General features: G+C 42.1%; 2 protein-coding genes across 29 annotated transcripts; one reads left to right on the forward strand and one right to left on the reverse strand.

The window, feature by feature from the left end:
• Positions 1–303: 303 nt before the first annotated feature.
• Positions 304–9,880, reverse strand: FAM200A (family with sequence similarity 200 member A). Of its 16 annotated transcripts, none has more exons than XM_045460897.1 (4): positions 9,787–9,843; positions 3,438–3,601; positions 2,023–2,435; positions 304–1,801 (listed from the first exon to the last, which is right to left on the reverse strand). In XM_045460897.1, exons 3-4 carry the CDS (start codon positions 2,358–2,360, stop codon positions 412–414), a joined length of 1,728 nt encoding a protein of 575 aa, XP_045316853.1. In that variant the 5' UTR covers positions 2,361–2,435; positions 3,438–3,601; positions 9,787–9,843; the 3' UTR covers positions 304–411. The 16 variants fall into 16 exon arrangements, with proteins under 16 accessions (XP_045316853.1, XP_045316848.1, XP_045316852.1 ...); XM_045460892.1 differs by having other exon boundaries at positions 3,438–3,649; positions 9,787–9,803; XM_045460896.1 differs by lacking the exon at positions 9,787–9,843 and adding an exon at positions 9,573–9,780.
• ZNF655 (zinc finger protein 655) lies at positions 9,875–25,259 on the forward strand. 13 transcript variants are annotated; one of them, XM_045460875.1, is made up of 6 exons: positions 9,887–9,997; positions 10,965–11,127; positions 12,811–12,896; positions 13,296–13,422; positions 20,936–21,040; positions 21,583–25,259. In XM_045460875.1, the coding sequence occupies exons 2-6, from the start codon at positions 10,992–10,994 to the stop codon at positions 22,974–22,976; spliced, it is 1,848 nt and encodes a 615-aa protein (XP_045316831.1). In that variant the 5' UTR covers positions 9,887–9,997; positions 10,965–10,991; the 3' UTR covers positions 22,977–25,259. The 13 variants fall into 13 exon arrangements, with proteins under 13 accessions (XP_045316836.1, XP_045316840.1, XP_045316842.1 ...); XM_045460874.1 differs by having other exon boundaries at positions 9,890–9,997; positions 10,962–11,127; XM_045460876.1 differs by lacking the exon at positions 9,887–9,997 and adding an exon at positions 10,016–10,207.
• The last annotated feature ends 371 nt before the right edge of the window (positions 25,260–25,630 follow it).

A 25,630-nucleotide genomic window follows, 5' to 3' on the forward strand; every position in this document is an offset into this window, starting at 1 on the left:
TGGTGTTAAACTACGATTAGTATCAAAGAGTCACTTCCTGGAATTAGAGCAAAAAAGGAAGAGCACATAAGCACAGAGAGATGGAGAAACTGAACCTGAATGGGGCTCTGCCTGAAAGGAAGAAGCAAGGGCAGTGGTGGACAGGGGCACAGATCTGAGTAGAAGACTATGTACTAAGAGGGTTTTCAAAACTTACAGTAATCCCCAGAAAAACATTTCACATCATTATTCTGGATACACAGTCACATAACCCCTGTAACAGAAACAAGTTTCATGAAATGATACTACATAGAAAATGAAATGTAAATTCCAAATATAATTTTATTAATAAATACCATCTACCAAAGAAACCCTTAAAAAGTACAAAAACCACATTTCATAGCACTTTTCATTAAGTGCATCTCATCACACTTAATGTGATGGGTGTGCTTGCCTGTTCATAAGTTCATTCCAGTCAGGAACACATGAGGATAGGGCCACACGCATGTCAGGTGCATTGTTGAGCCTATTTCTTTTCTTTGTTTTTAATCGTGTCAAGATGGAAAATCCTAGTTCACACAAATAGGTAGTTGTGAATGGTAATAGCAGCAATACGCTCTTTCTACTTAGCAGTGGAAATTCATCTTTAATTTTAATCCAGAATGCTGATAGACTTAATGTCTTATAGTAATTCCTCAGTGTGAAGGATGAACTGAGCTGCAATAATTCATTCTCTTCTTCGGGCACCAAGTTTAACTCAATGATTGATTCTGGGGTTTGAAATACAAAGGGATCTTTCATCCAAATATTTTCCTTTATTAATTCAAATTTCTCTTCTGGGAAGTAATGATGAAAGGTTTGAGACAAAGAAGTGAGATGCATCAATATCTCTGATTTTATTTCTTTTAAGCAGTCTTCATTAATAACGTTCTCTTCAATATGCTGCAACAGCATTGGGAACATATAGTAGCTAGGGCGATTGCTTTTAAGTCTTGCTTGCCACAACAATAATGTCTTTTGGAATCCTAGAGTACATTCAAGATACTGAAATATATCATTGTTCTTCCCCGGTACTTTCAAATGTAATTCATTAAGAATGCCAAAAATATCACTCAAATATGCCAATTTTGTTACCCATAGGTCATCTTCAAGAACATTTGCCAAATGAGATTGCTTTTCAATGAGAAAAATGTAAATCTCATTCCTGAGTTCATATACTCTGCTCAATACTTTTCCTTGAGACAGCCAACGAACTTCTGTATGAAACAGTAAGTGGGTATGGTTAACTCCAATCTCTAAACAAAATATTTCGAGAAGTCGGCTGTTTAAGGAGCTTCCTTTAATAAAATTAACAATTTTCACTGCGTTTTTCAATACATCCGTTAGACCTGGTGGAATTCCTTTGGACACCAAAGCTTCTTGATGAATAAAACAATGATTCCAAAGAGCCTTGTTATGTGTTACTTCTAACAATTTTTCAATAACCCTGCTATGTTTCCCAGTCATATTTGCTGCTCCATCACTTGAAATTCCTTTACAATTTTTCCAGTTCAATTTATATTGACCAACAATGCACTTTTCTAATTCGGTAAATAAATCTAATCCCGTTATAAGTGAATTTAAACTTAAACAACACAACAGGTCCTCTATAAAGTCATCTTGCCACACATACCTGACATAAATCAAGAGTGTTGGGCAATTTGCAATATCCATGCTCTCGTCAAGTTGGATTGCAAAATCTATACCAGACTGCAGCCGTGTAATAAGCATTGCCTCTAAATGTTTTGCAATTGTACAGATTCGACGAGATATTGTATTATCACTAAGGGGTATAGTTCTTTTTCAACGTTTATTTATTTTTGGGACAGAGAGAGACAGAGCATGAACGGGGGAGGGGCAGAGAGAGAGGGAGACACAGAATCGGAAACAGGCTCCAGGCTCTGAGCCATCAGCCCAGAGCCCGACGCGGGGCTCGAACTCACAGGCCGCGAGATCGTGACCTGGCTGAAGTCGGACGCTTAACCGACTGCGCCACCCAGGCGCCCCAGGGGTATAGTTCTTAATTTATCAGCTGATTTATCATCAAAAATTGTACGTACCATATCCATACATGCTGGAAGAATAATTTTTTCAGCAGCCGTGTGAGCCATTTTCTCTTTTGCCACTCGATAGGCAACCAAATATGATGATAATAAGGCTCTCTCATTCATGGTTGTGGACCGACTAATAAATTGTGGGGATAATTCTATGCTATTTCTTCCCCTTTGAAAATGGCCTTCCTCATCTTCATCTTCCGCCTCCACTTTCACCATCACTATGCCTTCCACCTCCTGGGTGGCCTGTGGAGACAAATCTGCGGTATCCCTTGACTCAGCAGTCATTGTTCAGGTTCGAAGAACTGGCTCACTTGATCCAAATAAGGTCCTAGATGTTTTATGAGGCCAGTTTTTGCTATCCTGCTGAGCAGAAAAAATTTAAAATAGCAGTATGGAAAAGTAACATTGTATTGCCATGCTGCTAACATCTCATCCAAGTAGCATGAAGACAATTCACTAAATCCAATGGCATGCCACAGTAGATGCCGGATAACTGCCATTCATGTTAGCTGTGTGTAGGCAGATTCAGTACATCACATTATTTTATGTATACAGCCCATTTAATACCCACGGGAACCTTATGAAAGATACCAGTACCCCTATTTTAAGAAGCTGAGAAAGATTAATGTGCTAACAACATAGCGAAGTAGATTCACTACTCAAACCCAAGGCTGAAGCCCAGGGTCCTGTGCTGCCACACTGCCACCTAGTCACTATAAAAAAAGCTATCTGGGGGCGACTGGGTGGCTCAGTCAGTTAAGCGTCCAACTTCGGCTCAGGTCATGATTTCATGGTTCGTGGGTTTGAGCCCCGTTTTGGGCTCTGTGCTGACAGCTCAGAGCCTGGAGTCTGTTTTGGATTCTGTGCCTCCCTCTCTTTCTGCCCCTCCCCCATTTGTGCTCTGTCTCTCTCAAAAATAATCATTAAAAAACATTTTTTAAAAAAAAAAAGCAGGGGCGCCTGGGTGGCGCAGTCGGTTAAGCGCCCGACTTCAGCCAGGTCACGATCTCGCGGTCCATGAGTTCGAGCCCTGCATTGGGCTCTGGGCTGATGGCTCGGAGCCTGGAGCCTGTTTCCGATTCTGTGTCTCCCTCTCTCTCTGCCCCTCCCCCGTTCATGCTCTGTCTCTCTCTGTCCCAAAAATAAATAAACGTTGAAAAACAAAAAATTAAAAATTAAAAAAAAAAAAAAAAGCAATCTGGTCACTCTTAAAGTGACCATCCAAGTATGGTGGACAGGATTACCCACTGGGGCACAGAGGAAAAAAAAAATTAAAACATGTATTTATATTTTAAAAATACTGAAACCCATTTAGCCTTTCCTGATAGCCCCATTTTTTGGTCCCCATCTCATAGCACTTATATTGTTAGCACTTGTGTTGCTGTTCTTATCTTCACCTTCCAACTATTAAATTTTCTTTCCTCATTTCTCTCCATTTTTAGTGATAGATCTGAAAATTCCATCTGTCTCTGCCATTTAAAGATGAGGGAAAAGGCATCTTGGTCTTTGCCATCTGGGTCAAAGTTCTAAAAGCAGGGACGGGGGAAAGCACACGTTCCTAGACATGTTCCCTCCTGGGGGAAGTATGAATCAAAATGAAGTGAAACTCCAAGAAGTGAAACTCAAAGACAGAGGGCTGAGGTCAGGAACAGAGTCACTCTCCCTTGAACAGACCTGCATGGAGTGGTAGTGCTCATATTCTGGGCAGAGCAACAGAAAGACTGGGTTTTATTTTACATTTCTTGAATGATGCCAGCACCTGGTCCTCTTTTGACTTTAGACTCACTGAATTGTCTCCATTTCTAGTTTGATAGATGTAATTTTTTGATAGCTTTTACCCTGAAATTTACTTTGTAATGCTTTCATGCCTTATCTCACCTAGACTGCCCCTCAAGAGTAGACTTGTCTTTTGCTGTCATCGTTGCCCTTCAGTCACTTTATGTAGTTCCTTGCAACCCATAGACATTTAAAATATATGTCTGAATACAATGTCAGTTTTGTGTTCATTTGTAGAACGTTCAACAAATTCATTTTAAGCCTGGTATTTCAACACTTGGAAGGGCATGCCATTTATAAATTAAGAGACTGTGAAGTTATTTGTAAAACATCTGAGTAAGAATGGGAGGAATATTATAACAGTACAACCTTAAGGTACATAAATAAATTATGTGTCTATGGGTAAGTTACTTATATATCTCCCAGCAAACAGTAAGGTTTCATGGATCTGCTTTCCATGTATTCTCCACAACTGATAGGTTGATTGCATAGGATCTCTTCAACACTGATCTCTAAGTGTTTCCTTTGGTCCTCTGACACCTTCTCTCAATAATGTAAGTATCTTTCTGGTGGCAGTGTGGGAAATGGAGATGGGGCATTAGGTTTGGCCCAGCTGGATTTTTCAGTTAAATTCATTTATCAATGAATTTACAAATTGGAAGGGCCCTTTGAGATAATTTAGTTAATTTTACGTAGAAAAAATGAATGAACCCCACTTGGTGGGGGTTTATTCAAAATCATCCTAATCAGTGTCAGACACAGCACTGGAAATGGCCTTCTAGTAGCCCAAAACATTTTCCACTGCATCCTCACGACCCCCTTCATTACTCACCACTTCAAGTCAAGCACAATTACCTCCCACAACTGAAAAATCCACCTGATGTCTAAAATCATACATTTAAAATTCATAGAGTTCAGGGGAGCCTGGATGACTCAGTTCAGTGTCCGACTCTTGGTTTCCACTCAGGTCATTTTACCCTTCCTCAGTTTGGGACCCACATTTGGGCTCTGCGCTGTCAGTGTGTGGGCATTGTCAGTGCAGAGCCTGCTTGGGATTCTCGCTCCTCCTCTCTGCCCTCCCCTCCTCTGTGCCCTTCCCCACTGGTGCTGTCTCCGTCTCTCTCAAAATAAACACACTATAAAAAATTAATAAAGCTCAGAAACTGCAAGGGAAAAGAGTGAGGTGTGTGTAATCTTTCCTACTGCATCCAAATCACTTTACTCACTAGGTTTCAAACACTACCACCATTAATGGTGGTGGGCTTGGAGGTGAGCAAGTGATCTGCACACATTTACGAAGCTTAACAAATTGGTAAAAACCCGCGGAGCTTGATAGCTTCGAGAGTCTTCCTCATTTTACATTCAGGATGTCTAGGAATGAGGGTGGGGGTGGGGAAGCCCTCACCAGAAGGAATGCAAATACGGACAACTGGGGAAACAGAGAAATTGGCCTCGGATCCTGTCTTCCACTATCCCCTGGGGTGAAAACCGAGGAAAGAAGGCCCAGGAAGAGCCCTCAGCGGACTGCCTCTTCCCGGTCCCAGAGGCATCTCAACCTGGCCCAGAAAACAAAACGCGTGCCTTTTCCACTTGGATCCAGAGCTGTCTCTGCAGAGAGAGACGGCGCTCCCTACGGACGAGGCCGGAACACAGGGCAGGGACATGGACCCTCCACTCCGTCGGGGGGGCGGTGACGGCGCGAGGAGCCGCGGAACACAGCTGTACACATCCACCTCTGTCCCCACCTGTCCACCCTGGCTGGACCCACGTCTCACCGTGAACCCCGGAGATGTCTGGGGGTGCTGGGGCACGAAAGGGAGGTGACTCTTGGGGGGAGGTGGCAAAGGGCGGCGCACTTGGACCCACACCCTCTGCTCATCACAACCTTGATTGCGCGCACATCTGTGAGTCCCACAGAAGCCGGAAGTGCGTCAACACTTGTCTTTCAGAAGAGGGGTCCTCTCTAGGAACGCGGGAGGACTGTGGCCTTGTTCCCCACTTGACGGCCTTGTCCGGCTTTGGGGATCTCTCCCCTTAGCTCAGCTTTTCCCAGCCTGGTGAAGGGGGCTTAAGTTTCCTTTGCTACCATTCTTCTCAGATACTTCTGTTTCTCCTTTTTCTTACTGATGGCAATAATCCTAAGAATTCTAGTTATTAAACCATACGACTACTTAGTGATTTTGTGTGTCAGAGGAACTGAAACAAAAATGTAGAGAGAAATATCAAAGTGAAGTCAAGAATGAATGGTTTCACAAAACCAAAGTCGTTGCTTCTCTGGAGACCGTGATTACGTACTGTCATTTGAATGGGTAGTAGTTTCAAAAATTTCATCTATGGGCAATAGACATTCTTTCCAGTACTAGACAGTTAAGATTCTGAGCTTGGCTAAAATTACCAGGGAGTTTTCGGTGTAATAACAATGGAATTGCTACAGTTCATCGAATTTTTTAAATTAAATTTTTAAAATGTTTATTTATTTTGAAAGACAGAGAAAGTGCACACGTGCAAGCAGGGGAAGGGCAGAGAGGAAGACAGAGAGAATTCCAAGCAGACTCTGCACTACCAGTGCTGAGCCAAACACCGGGCTGGAACTCACCAACCATGAGATCATGACCTAAGCCGAAATCAAGTCCAGATGCTTAACCACCTGAAGTCACCCAGGTATCCCCAGTAAGTCGAATTTTGCTGTCAAAATGTTATCACAATAATTATGGCTTTTACCATTACTTTAAGAATAGGTCAAGATACCTCACCTTTTATAAAACTGTAATTGAGACCTTGAAAGACTGACACACTCTAAATTCCAAGACAAGTCTGAGCACAACGGAAGACCCACAAAAGGAATAGCCACATGCTACAGAGGGTACCAATGACTAGGTGATACTCTGAGTAACCTTCCAAGCCCTAAATAATATCCCATTCTCTTTGATCTTGCTGATATTGTCACTGTTTTCTTTCTACTTCCCCATGACTCTTCAATAAACCACTCGAGTAAATCTTTGCTCCTTCATCACTGACTGGCTCACTAAACTATGGTCCTCCTTGAAGACCTCTTGGTCCTAGAACTTCTACATACTTCCTCAAATCTCCTTCCAGTGTTCCAAGTTGTCTCTAAGAGCCATTACATGGTTATACATTGTTTTTCTTCTTTGTCTAAAGCCTGCCCTTTCCCCTTTGCCCCCAAGCCCCATTCCTACACTAAAGTACTTACAAGGTTCAGGAAGATAGGTTATTGAATGCAGACAGCTGGGTATGTTTTTGTATTTATGTAGTGTGTGTGGCAGGGACTGTGGGACCTTTATAATTACTCCATTCGTTGCCTACTGATCTACTGGCACAAGGAACTCAAAAGTCGCCTGGCTTCCAGTTCACTGGAACATTTAATATATCTTCTAGAAATGTTCTTCCTGAGAATCAGAACCATAACCCAGAAGACTCTAGGTTTGAAGATGGGAAGCACAAATTCCACCAGTGAGTTACTGAATATTATAGTAACAGGGGCCACTCCTGTTTCAACCTGTTGGTTTCTATACCCAAGTAGTCTTTCTCTTGGAGACACAACACCATATATGTTTTTGGTTCAATGCATATCATTGCATATACTGTATCCTGGAGGACAGCTCCCCAATTTTCCAAGGTGTAATTTAGCTGTGTCTTCAACATGCCATTCCATAGTTCTATCAGGCTAGCTGCTTCTGGGTGATGAGTAAGAACCATGAATTCTGTGATTACAAGTTCATTGTCAGACCTCCTTGACTATAAACCGGATTCCTTGATTTAAGGTAGGTCTAATGGATAAGGCATTCTACAAACCCTCAGATGATGGTGCCTATGGAAACAAAGCAGTCAGAGAAGACAAACCCATATTTAGAACATGTATCAGTTCTACTGTAATATTTTACTTCTTTTGTATCTATTCATGCCTACTGTAATGGTGGACATATGGGAAAAATTAATGAAGTGCTCGACCCTTGGGAACCCTAGTAATAGGAGCGCCTGGGTGGCTTATTTGGTTAAGTGTCTGACTTCGGCCCAGGTCATGATCTCACAGTCTGTGGGTTCGAACCCCACATCAGGCTCTGTGCTGACAGCTCAGAGACTGAAGCCTGCTTTGGATTCTGTGTTTCCCTCTCCCTCTGACCCTCCCCCACTCATGCTCTGTCTTTCAAAAAAAATAAACATTAACAAAAAAGTAACATAGTGTAAGATAAAAATTACAAATTTTGTAAGTTGGTTAATTGTTGCCACCTCTGTCATCTGAAGAACTGCTGAAAGAAAATTTTGCTCAAAAGCAAAATAATAGTCTTAAAAAATTTTTTTTAAGTTTGAGAGAGAGCATGAGCAGGGAAGGGGCAGAGAGGGAGAGAATCCCAAGTAGGCTCTGTACTGTCAGTGTAGAGCCTGACATGAGGCTCAAACTCACAAATTTTGAGATCATGACCTTAGCCAAAACCAAGAGTTGGACGCTTAACTGACTGAGTCACCCAGGCACCCTGCAAAATAATAGTCTTACCACTCTTTGTTAGGGATTGATGCCTACTGGAGAGAAATGGACTTCTAAGAGAGTGCCTCTTACTGTCCTCTTACTGGAGCAAACTGCCTGAGTCAGCTAAAACTCAAGACACAAATGCACCACTGCCATAATTTGCTAATAAGGTACAACTTGTGGGGAAATGGCAATTCAGGAAAGAACTCCAAACTTATAGCTATCCTAGAATATTAGAAGAGATGTTAATGAAAAGGAGAAATAATGTGTCATCTATTTTCCCAGGGACCTCAACAGGAACAACAGGTATCACTAGGGAGTATATTTCTGTTCAACGCAAGAAGTTTCTAACTTGCTGTACAGCAAGCAATTGACTAAGCAGTGCATCTTCTGTGATGCTGACTCACTTGCACCGGATACCGTAGACTAGAGAGATTGTGTCACAGTAGAAAGTTGCATTAGGTCAATGACACTCAAAAAGGAAAGAAAGGGTAAGCAGATCAGAACATCCCAGAGACTGATGTAATTTGAAAAAGCATATACGATGCCACACTTTTTTGTGTGTGGATTTTCTTATATTTAATTTGAAAGGTCAAATATCACTAAAGGATAATACTTGATTTGTAATCTTAAAGAAGTAATATCTAAAGGCCCTTGCGAATCCCCTTTTTTATTCTTTAAGAGCCTTGCCAGGGGCACCTGGGTAGCTCGATCGGTTAAGTATCAGACTCCTGCTTTCAGCTCAGGTCATGATCTCAGGATTCATGAGATGGAGCCGTGAGATGAGCTCTGACCACGTGGCGCCTGCTTGCAATTCTCTCTCCCTTTCTCTCTAAATAAATATTTTAAAAAAAGAAGAAAACTAAGAGCCTTGCCAGTCCCTAGCAGATCCAGTTCCACCATAAGACATCACATTCTGTAAGGATCCAGAAGGTCACAATGCCCTCGGTACTTCTGTTCTAGCGCCTGGCCTGCCTGTCCGTGGGCTCCGCGCTTTACTTATCCCAGTTTCTGCATAGTCCAGCCTCTCTCCCCGCAAGGAACGCAGCTCTCTTCCAGTCTCAATTTCTCTAAGAAACTCCCAACTTGCTCAATGCCCTGTCCCTCTGCCCAAAACATTAATAGACTCCGATCCCACGGTTTTCTGTGGTCCTCATACCACCCAAGAGCCTTCCATTCTCGCTTTAATCAGTGTATTTCGTACCCCTGTACTAGTTCCCCACCTGCTGACTTACAGAAGCGGGACCATTACGTCTGCCCCTCCACTCCCGGAACACGCACGACGTGAACGGGCCACTACCCCGCGAGGACGCTTTCCCAAACCCGGGGCTGTCCTGGTCATTACTGGTACAATGGCTACAGAGGTTGCCGGCGGGGTCAGCACGGACGAAGGTCAGGGCCACAGAAGTAAAACGAAGAGCCCCGCACTCGCACGTCCCTGGTACTTACTCCACATCCGGGGCTCTCATCCGGGGCCCTCACCCAGGGGCCCACATCCGGGGCCCACCTTCCGCCCACGGCCACGGGACTCCGCCTCCGGAAGTGCCACTGAGAAGCGCCGGCCTCCAAGCGGTCTAGAGCGACCCCGGAAAGCCCAGGGCTGCCCCTAGAGCGAGGGTGTCCGCGACGGGACGGCCGCTCGGCCTGCCCCTCCTTTCGGGTGAGTTCCCGGTAGCAGTCCTGGGGTCGCGGCTAGGTTAGGCTCCCGGGGAGGAGGAGGAAGCGCCCGGGAACTCGGTTGACGGCGGTTCCCGTCCCCAGAGCGCTCCAGGGCGGGCGGGCGAGGGCCTGTTTTCCTTCAGTCAGGGTTCGCCCTGACGCCCAGCGAACCGATGGCCCTGCCGCCAGGACCCGGTGACTCTGCCCTGGTGTGAGCTGGGTTTCTGTGGCCCGCCCTCGCCCTTTTGGGATCGCGTCTTCTCCTGACAGGGAAGCGAGAGGAGGGCAGCGCCGGGCGAGGCCTTCTGAGGACTGGGCGCGAGGGCCCTTTCTGAGGGTTGTGGAAGCGGGACGGAAGCCTGTCGCGTCCTTGGCTTTGAAGGACGCCGGCCAAACCTGTTTGAAAACCGCAGCTCTTCCCAGGGTTGCTGTCGGGCCAGTGGGAAGCGGCCTGCCCACCTAGTCTGTTGGCGAAGGGTCTGACCCCCGGAGTGGAATTTTGTTATTAGTCAAGCCCGTTTAGTAATTCAAAGTGCGCTGACCGAGCGTTTACCAAATAATTTCTCAGGGGTCTGCTGAAAAAATAATAATCATAACTGGCATACTTTTCTAGGTACAAACTTGAGCCTTGAAAGAAGTTTGCGTATTTCAAATATTTTAAACTTTCCACAGAACTCTATTAAGTTGTACTTTCTTGTTTGTTTGTTTTTTTCTTGAAATGTCACACATTCTGAATTGGTGGAGAGTTTAAATAAACCATACTTGGACCATATGGTTTGGTTCATAGCTATTTGAAACGGAAATTTTTCCATTTTTTCTTTCTGTTGTTTTGTTTAGGTGGGTAAATCATTTGTAGCTGTTTTTGTAGAGTATCTACAGCGTGCCAGATACTTTGCTCAGTCCGGAGGATGTAAAATAGTGGGCCGTCTTAACTTGTTACAATAATTTTTCCCAATCTCACCCAGCAGTGATGATCGTTGTCCTCCAGAACAGGGATGGAGGAAATACCCGCCCAGGAAGCAGCAGGATCAGCAATTGTCCAGTTTCAGTCTTTGGGGAGCCAGTCTGAGGGTCTGTCCCCAGAGCCTCAGTTCGCGCAGGACACCGACATGGAGCAGGAACTCAACGGGGGTAAGGCAGAGAGAGCCCTTCAGTCCAATTGAATGGGAGTTGCAGTGGGGCTCCCGGGCCTGGTACGTAGGAGGCCAAGAACTTCGATAAGAAGATGGCCCCCAGGGTGTCTGGAAGGGAAGGACAGATGTGACTCAGTTCAGTCCTGGTCTTGGGCTCTTATATTAAGGACAGCCTTTCTTTCTTTAATAGGCAGAGTGGTGGCGTTCACTCTGCTTTAGCTATTTTTCATTCGTACAACCTTTACTTTATCCCAGATTCATTTCTAGGATAACGCTGCTTTTACTGCATCTCACAATCCTCGCCTCCTCGCTTTTTTTTTTTTTTTTTTTTTTTTCAACGTTTATTTATTTTTGGGACAGAGAGAGACAGAGCATGAACGGGGGAGGGGCAGAGAGAGAGAGGGAGACACAGAATCGGAAACAAGCTCCAGGCTCTGAGCCGTCAGCCCAGAGCCCGACGCGGGGCTCGAACTCACGGACCGCGAGATCGTGACCTGGCTGAAGTCGGACGCTTAACCGACTGCGCCACCCAGGCGCCCCTGGGTTCTCCCATTTTAATCTGGGTTTAATCTGGGAGATTAAAATCTCCCATTTTTTTTTTCAACGTTTTTTTTTTTTTAATTTATTTTTGGGACAGAGAGAGACACAGCATGAACGGGGGAGGGGCAGAGAGAGAGGGAGACACAGAATCGGAAACAGGCTCCAGGCTCTGAGCCATCAGCCCAGAGCCCGACGCGGGGCTCGAACTCACGGACCGCGAGATCGTGACCTGGCTGAAGTCGGACGCTTAACCGACTGCGCCACCCAGGCGCCCCCTCGCCTCCTCGCTTTTACTTCCTCTTAGGTTTAGGGCCCAACTCTCCCCCTGTTCCTTTCACTTAGTTTCTTCCTTCCTTGATGACTTTGCGAGCTTTGCCACCTGCCATTCTGTTGCAGCTGCAGTGTCTGTGACTAATCTGATTTTGGCCAAAAAAAACCAACCATTTAATTCCTTGGTTGAGCACAATGCGTGTACACATATCACATATTGACTCTACAGTAACATCTTTATGTAAAATCGTATAGATAGGTTGATATGTCTGGTACCTTTTTTTGTTTTGTAAGAACCTTCTCTGAGATTACATGTGGCCAACTGCAGTGCCTGAAATGACTTACGTGTCAGCAACTCAACACTGCGAGTGCCACGGCGTGTAGAGTGTGGTGGAAAGGGTGGTGAGGAAACAGGTGACCATTCTTTATTCTTGGGAGCCTTACATACTGGTCGTAGAGACAGGGCCAGTTCACATAAAGGCTTAATGCAATTTACAGAACAGGGTCTGGGAGAGCGTCAGAAGCTGACTAAATAACCACTGCCCTGGACAAGTCACTGCAAGTCTTTATGCTTTGCTTTGCCCATCTGCAAAACAGGTATAGTGCTTACCCTTCTGTTAGAGGAATGTCCTGTCATGAGAATAAAGTGAGTTATCAGATTTCTTAAGAAAATCCTGTATCAGGTCTAAATGTGGGCAAGGAGGGCATTCCAGTGCTGAGAAGGAGCAGAGTAGACGCACTCAGTACCTGATAAATGTTGATTGGTGTTACTAGAATGTTGAGGTACAGAAGGGTCCCACTGACTCCCTCTTCTGTCAGGGAGCCCTGGGGAAGGGCTGCTCTCACTCTTGGCTCCTTTCTCCTCCCTCAGCTCCACCTGTTCCCCAGGTGCCTGCTCTTCCCCATGAGGGAAGCCCAGGAGACCAGGCAGCCACGCTCCTGCCAGCCAGGTACCAGGTGAGCTGAGGAACCCTCTGCTTTTCCTCAGGGACTGTTGCTACCGATCGAGTGTGGCCCTTCCCTCAACCCATCCGTAAACCCTGCCTGAATTTTTTTTTCAATAGCAGACCCCAATTTGGAAATTGATCCTCTTCAGAGACCTGGACTTCACACAGACCACCTTCCCATCTCCCCACCACCACCAGTAAACACTGTTCCTTCTCTATCCCTGGTGCTGTGATGGGCGTTTATTAGATATTAAAGGTTATGGAACTTATTCCCTAGATTCTAGTCTCTTCTCCCTCCTCCCCAGCTTTGCTACACAGTGGACACCCTCTTTGTGTCATCTCCTTCATTTTCTGGCCATGGTGCTCTAGTGGCCTCATTCCCCAGCGCAGCCAGGCTGTATTATTTCAGGAGTTTGTGACATTCGAGGATGTGGCTGTGCACCTTACTCGAGAGGAATGGGGATGCCTGGACCCTGTTCAGAGGAATCTCTACAGAGAAGTGATGTTAGAGAATTATGGGAACGTGGTCTCAGTGGGTAAGGACTTTCTTATTATTCAGTTTACCTTTTAGGATTTCTTTACTTCCTTGGTTTCTGAGGAGGTGTGAGGTCTCTGAGAACGTAGAGTGTGGCTCAGATTCCAGGTCTTAGAACCTCTGAATCCTCCATCTTCAAGGTCATCTCCTCTGGGAGTGGGTTTTCTTTGGGGGTTTCAAGATGAGACGTTTTATTCCTTATTTGTAATTAATGATTGCCGCTTTTGTGGGACATCTGTTCCCTGATAGAAAAGGGAAACTTGCTTGTGCTTGGCTTAAGTTCTTGACTTCCCTATCTTTTCTTTTTTTATGGGAGAGACCCTAGAGCCTCCCAATCCACAACCACTTTCTTTCTTGGTAATTCATTGTCTTTGTATCTGAAAGCTTTCCATTTTCTTTGGTAAAAGAAATGCTTTTTTTTTTAAGATAGGCTAAAATCCTTGTTGAATAATCCCTCACCTCTTAACATCCCTACATTCACCTCTAAGCAGGCAGAGTTGGAGAGATTTCATTTAAAGACCTGACTCACTCTGAGTCTATTTCAGTGAGTCATCCAGATGGTAGTTCTAAGTAACCTCACCCTGGGCAGAAGTATCAGCTTTAAACTGAGTCTCCCCTGGGTCATTTGGATGGTACAGTAGGCTGCTGGGCTTAGGCAACCTATAGGGCTATTGGCAGCCCACTTGATTTGAACATCCCCCCTTTCCTCCTTTTTTGCCTGTCTCTGCTGCTTTTTTTTTTTTTTTTTTTTAATGTATGAATATATTTAATCACACTCTTCTTTTCTCTCTCTCTCTCTCTCTCTCTTTCTCTTTCCCCTCCCCCCCCCCCCCCCCCCCCCCTTTTTTGGCTTTGCCTATGCTGGTGCCATCCAGGGTGTTCCTTTGTCTCCTTGATTACACTCAGGATTAAAGAAGTCTTGTTATCTGTGGGGAGGCAGTCTGCCCACTGGGAGGTTTTTAGTGTGTTTCCCATTCCTGGCTCTTTGATCTTTGTAGGCATACTTCTCCGCCTTCCTACCACCCGGATTCATAGTGTGAATTCCTGCCCGGCCCTGAGTCATACCCAGGCAAGTGCTTTCTCTGGAGAAACACTTGCAGTTCTTTCAGCAGGAATCTCCAAGAGATGGCCCAGGTATCGGCTTCCCATCGATATTGCTCGGCCCCGCTCGGAAACTCCTTTTCCACGATTGTAAGATATTAACACTTGATCGATGCTCTCAGGATGCCATCACTATGTAAAATTGCAGCTCCTCAGATGACCTTTGTTAAATTTCTGAAGGGCCGAGGAGGCCCTCTGTTGCAGCCAGATGCATTTTGAACCTGAGTTATGAGTTCATTCATAAGCCACGGTTGGTGGTCATCTATTTGTGTTCTGTGAAACCACAAAGTTCAACTCCAGCTCTTCAGTTATGATCTTTTCATGTTATTTTAGAATGTGGGACATATGCTGTGCACTGTTCTTTTCTGAGTGAACGTGACCCTGCCATTTCTGTTGCCTAATTTTCCTGCAACCCCTGGCCTTTCCTCATATTTAACACTCTAGTGTTCTCCTTTACGTCCCTGTGGCCCCTTCCAAGGCCCTGCCTTTGTCTCCTTTACTCTTTGTGGTGCTATACAGATTGACACATTTATATGACTTTTCCGGATCAAGTTTTCCTTAGCTCTGTCCTTCACGGATGGGAGATGGGAGGGCAAAAGAATTGAATTTCCTTATTTCAGGGTATTAAACTGAATGTATATTTAACAATTTTGTAAACTGTAAAGTGATATGTAATTGTAAACTACTGTTAATTTTATCTAATAATTACATAATTTCCAACAGTTAACCTGTCTACTTTTTGGAGTAAAAAAAAAAAAAACTTCTTAGCACTTTAATCAGCCTAATAGCACAGCATGCTGTTGGACTGAATTTTTTTGTCTGTCATCTCTGCACATATACAGGACGTGCATGCACACTCACACCTAATGGGTACAAATGCACACAAGAAGCCCTCCTATTCAACTTGCTTTGGTGACCAAGTCAGCAGCATCTTTTTAGTAATTTTTAAAAATTTTTTTAAATCTTTTTTTTGAGAGAGAGACAGTGCAAACAGGGGAGGAACAGAGAGACAGGGAGACACAGAATCTGAAGCAGGCTCCAGGCTCCGAGCTGTCAGCACAGAGCCTGACGCGAGGTTTGAACCCACGAACCATGAGATCATGACCCGAGCTGAAGTCGCCCAGGTGCCCCAGTAATTATTTTTTACAAAAATTGGGAGATGCTTTTCATTTTTGTGGGCTCGGCAAACTTCACCTGAAGTTTAAGATTTTACACTTAATTAGCTTAATGTTTGGCGTTGTAGAATAAGGACATTATAATTCAGTCCCTGACTTAGCAACCCCACTATCAAGTTCTTTTTCCCATGTTAGTAGCTCAGAGTTGTATTTGCAGCAGACATCAAAACTTTGTTCCTTTTGGATAAGTGCTTCTACTATAAAGTAGTAAATATACAAAGTATGAACAGTTGAGCTATAAAAAAGTAAGTAAAAAATCAGACTTTTCATTACCAAATCTAAAAAGAAGCATATTCTATTGACAACGAGTGGATTACTGGCTTGAGGGTCACCAAAGGGGAGTCATTTGTGACTTAGTTCAGGAGACCAGGAAAGTGGTCTGGATTCCATTTCACACAGAGGCAGTGTGGGCAGGTGCCTTTTTAGATAACATCATTGGAAACATGCTTATCAAAGTTCTGGTTGTTGATAAGTTGATAAATCAGGAAGTGTTTGACACATACCTTTTACTTTTTGAAGTTGATGTCATGAGGACAAGAATGATTTTGTATAGAATATCTTTTACTGCCAGTCTATTTACTATTTATTGAGGAGTCAACGTGTTACGAGGTACTGTACATATCTCACTTAATTCACCATAACCCTGTGAAGTAGTTATTATTCTATTTTATACGTGAGGAAACTGAGGCTCAGAAAAGTCAAGTGATCCACTCAAGGTCACAGCTAGGCTTAGGACTCAGATCTGACTCTGACACTTAGGCTCTTTTTCACTATTTTACCCCTTAGAACAGTTAGTCCAACCGTATATAGAGTGCTTTTGTGTGTGTGTGTGTGTGTGTGTGTGTGTGTGTGTATGTTTAATGTTTATTTATTTATATTGAGAGGTAGAGAGAGAGAGAGCCTGAGCTGGGGAGGGGCAAAGAGAGGGAGAGAGAGAATCCCAAGCAGGTTCTGCACTGATAGTGCAGAGCCTGATGCAGGGCTCGAACTCACAAACTGTGAGATCTTGACCTGAGCCGAAATCAAGAGTTGGAGCGTAACTGCCTGAGCCACCCTCAGTGGCGCCCCTATAGTGTTTTTTATATTCTTATGGCTCTAATACTCTGATGACAATTAGAAGTAGCCATGAAAAATTGGACAGAAGTGCATAAGGCTGTACAGTTTGGGAACAGAAAGAGCATGCATTCAAAAGAAAACTGTGTTAGGGGTACATTCCACTAAAATAGGTATCTATGCAAGAACAATACTGCTAAGGAGAGATTTTATTTGTGTATTTATTAAGGACCAAGAAGAAAGGCATAAAGCTTCCATGTGGCAAAAATCTTAGCATAACTCGTTCAGGCAACAAACCAAATAATGAGGTAAATTTTAAATGTTATTTATTTATCCAAGGTTCTGTTTAAATTCAAGTTAGTTAACATATAGTGTAGTACTGGATTCAGTTAAATGTTATTTTTAAAGACCAAATTAAGTTAAAAATAAATCTAATTGGAGAACTGTAAAGGTTTAAATAGAATTAATCAAAAGGCTTTAATAAAATAATTTTAGATAGGAAAAACTTAAAGTAAATGCATATTTTGAAAGCTTAGAGTTTTGACTTTAAAATTTAGGAAAAAGGCATTCAGATCAATGACAAGAAAACCTGCCTTCATGCTTCCTGTGACCTTTAAAATGGTAGATTTGAGGGGCGCCTGGGTGGCGCAGTCGGTTGGGTGTCCGACTTCAGCCAGGTCACGATCTCGCCGTCTGTGAGTTCGAGCCCCGCGTCGGGCTCTGGGCTGATGGCTCAGAGCCTGGAGCCTGTTTCCGATTCTGTGTCTCCCTCTCTCTCTGCCCCTCCCCCGTTCATGCTCTGTCTCTCTCTGTCCCAAAAATAAATAAACCTTGGGGAAAAAAAAAAAAAAAAATTTTAAATGGTAGATTTGGAAAGAATGTAAATTGTGAAATCAGACTTAGGTTTATCTTCCCAACTGTGATATATTGAACAAAGTATTTAAACTGATAATGATTATCTTCATCTATAAAACATGAAAAATAACGTATGCCTTTCTGGGTTTGTGCCAGGGATTAAATTAGTTTAAATTACGTGTGTAACCCCGCGTCGGGCTCTGGGCTGATGGCTCAGAGCCTGGACCCTGTTTCCGATTCTGTGTCTCCCTCTCTCTCTGCCCCTCCCCTGTTCATGCTCTGTCTCTCTCTGTCCCAAAAATAAATAAACGTTGAAAAAAAAAAAATTTTTAATTACGTGTGTAAGTATCTGGCTAATAGTTACTTAAATGCTTTTTTGGAAAGGACTGCAAGTGATATGAGATATAGACCAGATTTTTATATATTTTTTTATTTAACGTTTATTTATTATTGAGAGACAGAGAGAGACAGAGCATGAGCAGGGGAGGGGCAGAGGAGGAGACGCAGAATCCGAAGCAGGCTCCAGGCTCTGAGCAGTCAGCACAGAGCCCGACGCGGGCTCGAACTCATAAACTGTGAGATCATGATCTGAGCCGAAGTCAGATGCTTAATCGACTGAGCCATCCAGGTGCCCCATAGACCAGATTTTTAAATACAAACAAATTTCAGGAGCGTGTTTGAATTGTTTCTTGATAGGGGAATTTCCTCAAATTGAATATTGCTCATACTGTTGCCAAGGAGTTAGGATTTTTATTATAAGGAGAGTTTTATTTCTCTGACATTAAGTGATCTTTTTAGTTTCCTTTTAATTGGAACATCCACGACTCCAAATCTGTTGGATCTTGGCTCTCCATGTATTATTCTAATAACTTTCTCTGTTATTTTTGTTTTCACCCTTTACTCCATCGTCAACGTGTTGGTCCTCTGTTCTCTTTCTGTACGAATTTTGGAGGAAGGATTTCATTCATAGTCATTATTTTTTTACTAGTAGATTATGTAAAAGCCAGGCTCTGAAATAAGACTGGCTTTGAGCCCTAGCTTCACCTGTCATTGTGACCTTGGGCAAGTTACTTAACCTCTCAGTCTTCATTTTTTTATTTGGGAAATGGGTATGACAATAGTTTCTACTTTGTAAAGTTAGGATGAGTATTAAGTTAGTGAAAATTTGTAAAGTTCTTCGTGTGGTACTTTGCACCTACGAAATGAGCAGTAAACCTTAGCTTAATATTTTAATGATACTGATGATACAGGTGACTTTAAGTCTATTTCAAACCCTGTTCTCTCATCTAAACTGTGGTCTTGTATTTCTAATTGCCCAGCAGGCATTTTCTTTTATACCTGACTGCATTACATTGGACACAGTCTAAAAATCAAATCCTTCTGGGGTCCCTGGGTGGCTCAGTCAGTTAAGTATCTGACTTTGGCTGAGGTCGTGATCTCACGGTTTGTGAGTTCAAGCCCTTCATCGGGCTGTCTGCTGTCAGTGCAGAACCCTCTTCAGATCTTCTACCCACTTCCCCACCCCTCCCCCATTCATGCTCATGCTCTCTCTCAAAAATAAATAAACATTAAAAAAAAGTTAAAAAATCAGGGGCGCCTGGGTGGCTCAGTTGGTTAAGCATCCGACTTCGGCTTAGGTCATGATCTCAGGTTCGTGCGTTCGAGCCCTGTGTCGGGCTCTGTGCTGACAGCTCAGAGCCTGGACTGTGGTTTGGATTCTGTGTCTCCCTCTCTCTCTGCCCCTCCCCTGCTCACACTCTGTCTCTCTCAAAAATAAACATTAAACACATTTTTTTTTTAAATAAATAAAATCAAACCCTTTTTCCACATTGTTATGTGTAGGTGATGTAGGTGTATAGAGTAAATAACCAAAATTTGCTTCAGTTATCAAATACTTAGAAACACCTTAGTTAATACTGAGTTAAAGTTGCAAATTATGTTGTCAGAATTCTGAGCAAAATATTTGCTGCTTCATGCCACACTAACTTTTTAATTTGAAAAATTATTTCATTTGGTATGGAGGACCTTAACTAAATAAGCATCCAAAAGGGGAATAGACTATTAATGCTCAGCAGGAATTCAGAAACATAGTAAAGCCTTTCTTGTATCTGTTCTCATCTGCCTGCTCATAGGCTCTCACATGGAATCTCAAGAGGACAGCTGTTGGTTTGTAATATTTTCCAGGCCCAGTGCCCTTTTAGAAACACTGGTTACCTGTTACATGTTAACACTAGGACACAAAATTGCCATTCAATAAGTAGCTTTTAAGTAAATGAGTCAAAAGAAATGCAAGATAGAAGATATATTGTCGCTGCTAATGAGAATATAAATAAAGTAGGGATGATAATTCCTGAAACCAATTAAATAAAAGTCCATAAACTACATTTTATAGTGACATGTCAGGATAAGAGAACAATAACAAATTGTGTAGATATTCAGTAAGTGGAGAGGAAGGCTTTTGGATTTGAGGGGCTTGAGCTAGACCACCTCGTATGTGTGCCACAAGAAGCTTTCTGGGCTGAACATGTATAAAAACTGCCCCTTTAGTACTATAATAGTTTTGCCCCTCAGGATCAGACTGCTTCTTGCTTTTACTTTGAAAGAGATTAGATCCTAGCAATTCATTATATAAGCCAGAAAAAGACCGTTTTTATGTGGAAGTGCACTTTTATTGCACTTTCTTCTTTATATCGCATTATAGTTAGTTTGTATCTGTCTCTAGGTACTTTGCTTATAGGAGACACCCCATAGATGTTTGTCGAATAAACAAGAGTGTAAGCTCCTAACGGATAAGAATGTGTTATTTTTTTGTTTCCTCATGTGCCCTGAAGCAAATTGAGATTGGTTCTTAGAGCATTTATTCAGTCTTCACTGATTCTGTTGCTGCAGTTTAGCACACCACACAATAGGTGCTTGAGTATTCACTTTCTTCCAGTCCAGCAGAGTTATATTTTGATGACTTCCCTTTTGACCAGGTCTCATATTTGTAGACCAGGTCTAATACAAAGGTTGATCTATAGGCAACTGCTAAAGAGTGAAAATGATCACTTCTGTGAAAACACATAAACACCCTTGCACAGATTCCCTTGTCTGAGTACTATTTAAATGAAAACCTCTCCCAAAGTCATCAACTTGCCCTGTAATACACCCGTTTCTGGAGCACCAATAGGAGATCCTTGTAGAGGATCTTTGCCCTTCTCACTCTCCAGGCCTTCCCTACTGTCTTCTGAGAATTTACTTTCTCTCCATTAGCCATTAGTTAAGAGAAAAAGTGGCTGGTGTAGTATCTGGGGATAAATTGCCACATCCCATTTCCTTCTCTATGAGCAGGATTTCCATTTCCCAAGCCTGATGGGATCTCCCAGCTGGAACAAGATCTACAGGTCTTTGATCTGGAAACTAAGAATAGAGAAGTCTTAAGAGATGACTGCTCAGGTGAGTAAGGTAGAATCAATCAGATGGAATTAGTAGGGAAATAAGAGTCCAGTTGTGGAGCCAAGTTGTAGCCGCTTTGGCAATCAGAATGAAGAGCTCGGCCTGTATACCAGATGGAGAGAGCTCCTTCCTTTTCCCTTCAGTTTTGATGACTTCTTTGCATTTATTTTATCCCTTGTCATCCACAAGTTGTACTGGGTCCCTACTCAAGTTGCTTATCTATAATTCTTTTTGAACTATTTCCCTGCTATCTCCTTTGAAACACCTTAATTGACTACCTTCTTGCTCTGCTGAAAACCCTGTTTGCACCATACCCTGAACCATTTGGATACTGCATCACTGCTCTTAGTCATGCCCTTATATCTGCTGTTGAGATTCTGTACCAGTACTTCTGAGTAAATAAACTTCTCTCATTTTAGTAGATTTTAGATTAGTTTTCTCATCTCTGAGGGGTTTTTTTTGTTGTTGTTGTTGTTTGTTTGTTTTCCCCTAAGCATAGGGTACAGATTACATTTGCGTTTTCTATTTATATATTGAATCAGATGGAGAGACCAGAGAAGAGAACAAGCTGTTGATTCCTAAGCAGGAAATTTTGGAAGAAGTACATTCATACAAAGTGAGAGTAGGAAGACTCAAAAAGGATATTGCCCAAGTTCCTGGGACTAGAGAAATGTCTAAACCTGAGGACAGATTAGAAAGGCTTCAGGAAATCCTAAGGAAATTTCTCTTCCTGGAGAGAGAGTTTAGGCAAATAACAATCAGCAAGAAAACCTTCACCAGTGAGAACAATGAATGTAATGAACCTGAAAAAAGCTTCAGTCTGGACTCTACCCTTGATACAGATCAGAGAGTTCTTAGAATACAGAATATTGATGACATTGATAAGTATGATATGGGCGTAAACCAGAATTCAGCTGCTGGTAAACATGAACAAATAAATCTAATACAGGATGTTCAGAGTAGTGAATATAAGGAAAGCTTAATGGATCTCTCCCACCTTAGTAAATGTGAGAGCATTTCTGCCACTGAGAAATCCTATAAATGTGATACATGTGAGAAAGTCTTCCATCAGAGCTCTGCCCTTTCTAGACATCAGAGAATTCATACCAGAGAGAAACCCTACAAATGTAAAGAATGTGAAAAATCTTTCAGTCAGAGTTCAAGTCTTAGTCGACATAAAAGAATACACACTAGAGAAAAGCCCTATAAATGTGAACCATCTGATAAATCCTGTGAAGCATCTGATAAATCCTGTAGTCAGAGCTCAGACATAACTCCACATAAGAGGATTCACACTAGAGCAAAATCTTATAAATGTAGTAATTGTGAAAGGGTCTTCAGTCGTAGTATACATCTTACTCAACATCAGAAAATTCACAGAGAGATGCCCTGTAAGTGTACTATATGTGGCAGTGACTTCTATAATACCTCATACCTTGTTGAACATCAGAAAGTCCACTGTGAAGAGAAAGCCTATGAATACAATGATTGTGGGTTGACCTTTGTTAAACATCAAGGAAGTCATCTCAGAGAAAAGCCCTATACGTGTAATGAATGTGGAAAAGACTTCAGATTGAGTTCCCATCTTATTCAGCATCAAAGAATTCACACAGGAGAGAAACCACACAAATGTAATGAATGTGGAAAAGCTTTCAGTCAAACTTCATGCCTTATTCAGCATCACAAAATTCATGGGAAAGAGAAATCCTATGAGTGTAATGATTATGAGGAAAGTTTCAATCATAGCTCAGATCTTGTTCTTCAACAAGAAGTCCTCTCTAGAGAAAAGGCCTTTGATTGTGATGCATGGGAAAAGAACCTCAGTCAGAGAGCACACCTTGTTCAACATCCGAGAGTTCATACCAAAGAGAAACCTTATGAATGTGATGAACGTGGGAAGACCTTCAGTCAAATTCAGGCCTCCTTCAATATCTGAGAGTTCATACCAGGGAGAAATCATATATGTGGTGAAGCCTTCAGTCACAGCTCAACCTTTATTCATCATCAGAGAATCCACACCAGAGAGAAACCGTCTGAATGTGATAAATGTAGGAAAACTTCATCAACATCTGCAAACCCATACCAATGAGAAAACCTACCAATATATTGAATGTGGAAAATGCTTCATGCTGTTTTCATACCTTAGTCACCATTGGAGAATTCATACTGGAATAAAATTCTGCCACTGTAATGAATGTGAAATAGCCTTCAAAGAAACTACCTTGTTCAGCATCAAATTCATTCCATGCAGAAAGCCTATGAATGTAATAAACATATGCACATGGGAAGATTCAGTCATATTCCACCCCTCATTCAACATCATTCCATACCCAGGAGGAGCCATTTGAGTGTAGTAAATATGACAAATCTTTCAGTGAGAGTTCAAGTTTTTTTTTTTTTTTTTTTTTTTATCCTTAGAAAGTCCAGACTAGAATCTAATCTAATGCAAATGGAAAAATTTACCATATTTCAGGCTTTACTCCACATCAAAATACTGGAGTGAAAATTTTATATAAAATTGTTAATATATAGCCCTGATCTTTTTCATTGCAGAAGAATATAGTCTGAGAAGTGACTTGGTGAATGCAGTGCTGTTTCCTCATGGCATTCTTTTATTTAATAGGTGGTGTACGTAGGTATATAAACTTTATTTATGGAACTCATTTAAGCTATTTTTAAAAATATGGCCTATAAATAATTTTAATTTTCCTCAAATTGGTTCCTGTTATAGCTTCTCTAAGATATTGTTAATACACCAATGTACAAACATACTAACTTCTGGAAAGTAGCTCGTTTAGCTTTTTCTGCTGTCCTCAGCCCAAGATTTTTTCAAAACAGACTCTTAGGTCTGCTGTTTCCTGAGCATCCTACTTCCTATTCCTTTCCAGCCACAACACTTGGATTCCTGTTGATTTCTCCATTCTCTTAGCACCTTCAAATGATGGTTTTCTAGTGTTAAGCTTTTCACCAGCAGGTATACCGTCCCTACTTGATGTTGCTGTCTTCTTTCCTAAAGTTGAAGCATCTTCCTTTAAAAAGAATTGGATTTCCACGTCCTGTCCATCCAAGAGTTTGAAGGATTCTATCTCCCATGTATTTGGGGCAGGCAGCTAATAAATACTTTCAAATGACACCCACATTCTTAGCTGCCTTGTCTGCATCCACAGCCCTCTAATAAGAGATGATAAGAACATCAGGGAGCCAACAACACGCCTGGTGGTCTAGCTGCATTCATTCAGCGCCTAATCTGCATGGTGAAGTTTAGAACTATCTTATATACTTCTGTTGAAGGCCAGCAAAATGCTCAGGTCTGCTTTTGATAGAGCAAAATATAAAGAACCTATACAAAAAAGTCTGAGAACTTCATAAGGGAATGCAACTTTTCAAAAAAGATATTGCTGTTCTTAGGTAATATCTCTAGAGAGAGTATTTCAAGAGAGTGTCAGGTCTGTTCCTGGTAAAATTTTAATTACTACGCTTGCTTCTTTATCTGTTTGAATTTTTGCCCCCCAGTCTCCCTCATCAATGCAAGACAGTATTTGAAGTGTGGGAGCTTTGTGTATAATTGTTTATTCATCATCACATTTTCTGTATTATACCAGAGTCCACAGACCATATAAAAGAACTTGGGTTTTTTGATCACAGATGTCGGGATGTCCAGAGTTCAGGGTCACTGTTAACACTTCGCCAAGAATTCATGATTCTTTAGGTGATGTCAGAGCATCTTACTATATTTTGTTATATGTTTCCATCTTAAGCTTCATAACATTTTGTGAATTAGACAAGTGTTATTTAACATTCTTTTTGTCATTCCAGCAAGTGAGGCCTTTGTGATTCAGATGTTACAATATTCACTAGAGATCCTCAACAAATATATAAAAATCTATTGCTTATTCTATTAGCCTCTTATGGCTAACCTCTAGGATAGTTCTACGACTATATTTTGCCGCTTAGCCATCAGCAAGCATAGGATCTTATCAGGGCAAAGTAGAGAACTAAATGAATTGATTTAAATGTAAAAGCAAATGAAAATGCATGTTACTTTCCTTGTCTATGAATGTGTATCCCTTTATGTACAGAGACCAGTGGTCACTTCTGTTAATTATGAAACAGATTAATCCCTAAATAGCAGAATATGTAAAAAATCACATGTATGCAATTGGTTTAGGAATGTGCTTTTGTACTTCCACTTGAATAAAGGTGTGTTTGATACTCAGAATCTGTTTCAAAAAAATATCTAAAGGCCTCAGCCAGAAGCATTTGAAAATCTTGGAGTCACCTTCCTGGCTGCAACTCACTTCCTTCCAGAAACCTGCTTCACAACAAGAGTGGATCACTCTCCTTCATACTGATACAAAGCTTGCTCTTCCACAGACTTCTGGAACAAAGTCTGAATGTTTAGGGTCTTAAAGGTTTTTCGATTGGGATGTTGTTGGCACATAAATAGATTGAGGTTTCAGAGAGCTAGGCAGAATAAGTAAAACGTTTAAAAATGAGAAACCAAAATAATCCTCAAGGAGAATTAACTTGTCTCTTTAAGCTTGCAATATTTAATCAGTCCAGTATGAGTTTGTGTTCTTATTCTTTTAA

The sequence above is a fragment of the Leopardus geoffroyi genome, chromosome E3, assembly GCF_018350155.1.
Source record: "Leopardus geoffroyi isolate Oge1 chromosome E3, O.geoffroyi_Oge1_pat1.0, whole genome shotgun sequence".
NCBI lineage: Eukaryota > Metazoa > Chordata > Mammalia > Carnivora > Felidae > Leopardus > Leopardus geoffroyi.